This window comes from Fukomys damarensis, unplaced genomic scaffold (assembly GCF_012274545.1).
Source record: "Fukomys damarensis isolate Sample0158 unplaced genomic scaffold, DMR_v1.0_HiC HiC_scaffold_12, whole genome shotgun sequence".
In the NCBI taxonomy this organism is placed as follows: Eukaryota; Metazoa; Chordata; class Mammalia; order Rodentia; family Bathyergidae; genus Fukomys; species Fukomys damarensis.
In genome coordinates, this window is record NW_022900924.1 from 16,953,907 (window position 1) to 16,955,456 (window position 1,550).

At 50.3% G+C, this 1,550-nt stretch overlaps 1 protein-coding gene across 1 annotated transcript in view; it reads left to right on the forward strand.

The window, feature by feature from the left end:
* The window catches only part of LOC104848453, a 4,266-nt gene that overhangs the window by 1,458 nt on the left and 1,258 nt on the right, over positions 1–1,550 (forward strand). The window contains exon 2 of the mRNA XM_010604457.2: positions 1,276–1,541. Within this exon, the coding sequence (XP_010602759.1) occupies positions 1,276–1,541 (266 nt within the window). The remainder of the gene's footprint in view (positions 1–1,275; positions 1,542–1,550) is intronic.

Genomic DNA, 1,550 nt, shown 5'->3' on the forward strand with positions numbered 1-1,550 from the left:
TTTTTTTTTTTTTTTTTTTTTTTTTTTTTTTTTTTTTTTTTTTTTTTTCTTTGAGACAGGGTCTCACTTTGTGGTGCAGGCTGGCCTTGAACTCACTGTGTGGCCTCAAACTCAATAATCCTTCTGCCTCAGAAAAGATTACAGGTGTGTGCCACCATGCCCAGCTTTTTATTTTTACTATGAGATAAGATCAGACTAATGTGTCAAGCAATTCCCATGCCTTAAACTAACTAGAGTTAACTTTCTCCTTTCTGACCCAATTCCACTTTTGCCCAACCCCATGTAGGCAGACACAGAAGGTGGATTATGATTGGTTCTCACTAATCACAGAAACATTCATTTCTCTTTGTCAGTGATAGGTCAAAAGATAGGCATGTGATGTAGCTCTCTGCCAATGAGACATAAGGAGACATCTATCCATGTTTCCCATTCTGTGAAAGATGGCGCTGTGGCAACCCATAACCATGAGGAGAAGTACCTCAAACGGAGGAATGCAAAGAGAAAAGATGAGGGAAATGCTAGGTCCTTATTGTCTCTGTGTGCTAATGCCCCATCACTGGAACCACCTATCTCAGGGTTTATTTACTTTGAGGGTTTTTTGAGGAGGGTTAATTTTTTGTTTTTGAGACAGGGTCTCAATAAGTAGTTCAGGCTGGCTTTGGACTCACTTTGTAATCCAGGCTGGCCTCAAACAGCAATCCTCCCACTTCAGCCTCCTGAGCGCTGGGATTACAGGTGTGACCACCACACCCAGCTTCTCACAGTGCTAAATCATGAATGCCAGCCATATACACTCTCTCCTGGCTACAGACCCCATCTAACCGCTCCTGTAACCAGCAGGGATTTAGGTTTGCAATTCCTGGGGTGAATCTGAAACCAGCACGCTTCCAGGGTGCAATGTGTGCAAGAGAAAGTGGTGAGAAGTTGGGGTCCGGGTCAAGGGACAGAGGCAAGTGCTCTCTACTTCCTGCACCCCAGTCTGTCCACTGCAGTAAACGTAGTCCTGGGCACGGTGAGCGCTTGGCAGATTCAGTCTGAATGGTGTTTCCCCCGGGCAGAGGTCCTTTCATGGACAGAGTCAGCAGTGCAGACGAAGGCAATGGAATTAAGCATGTGTTTGGGGCCCCAGCTAAGCAGGGGCGCAGAAAGACTTGCACAACTCATTTTTACACGAGGACCATTGTGGGAGGAAAGTGGAAATCCGCTGGGCTTTCTTGAGCTATTTTACACACTCAGTTATTTGTGATTGATCGAGGGGACCTTGCCGTTCTCCAGGCTCTGGGCAGCCACCACGTCTTTGCTTTCGCCCAGAAGGGGGCGCTGTGGAACAGAGGGCAGGGAGCTTACCCACAGGCGGCTGCGCGGGTCACACTGCCGCGCGCAGCTCCTGCGCCTCGCAGGACCCTTGCTGCCCAGCTCCGGCTCGCACGCGGCGGCCACGGACCTCGGAACGCTCGCCTTTGTGACTGCACAGACGGGCGGCGGTCTCCGGGAGGGGAGTGGGCGACGTTCTCCTACGCGACCACCAGAGACCCCGGCAGGCCAGCCAT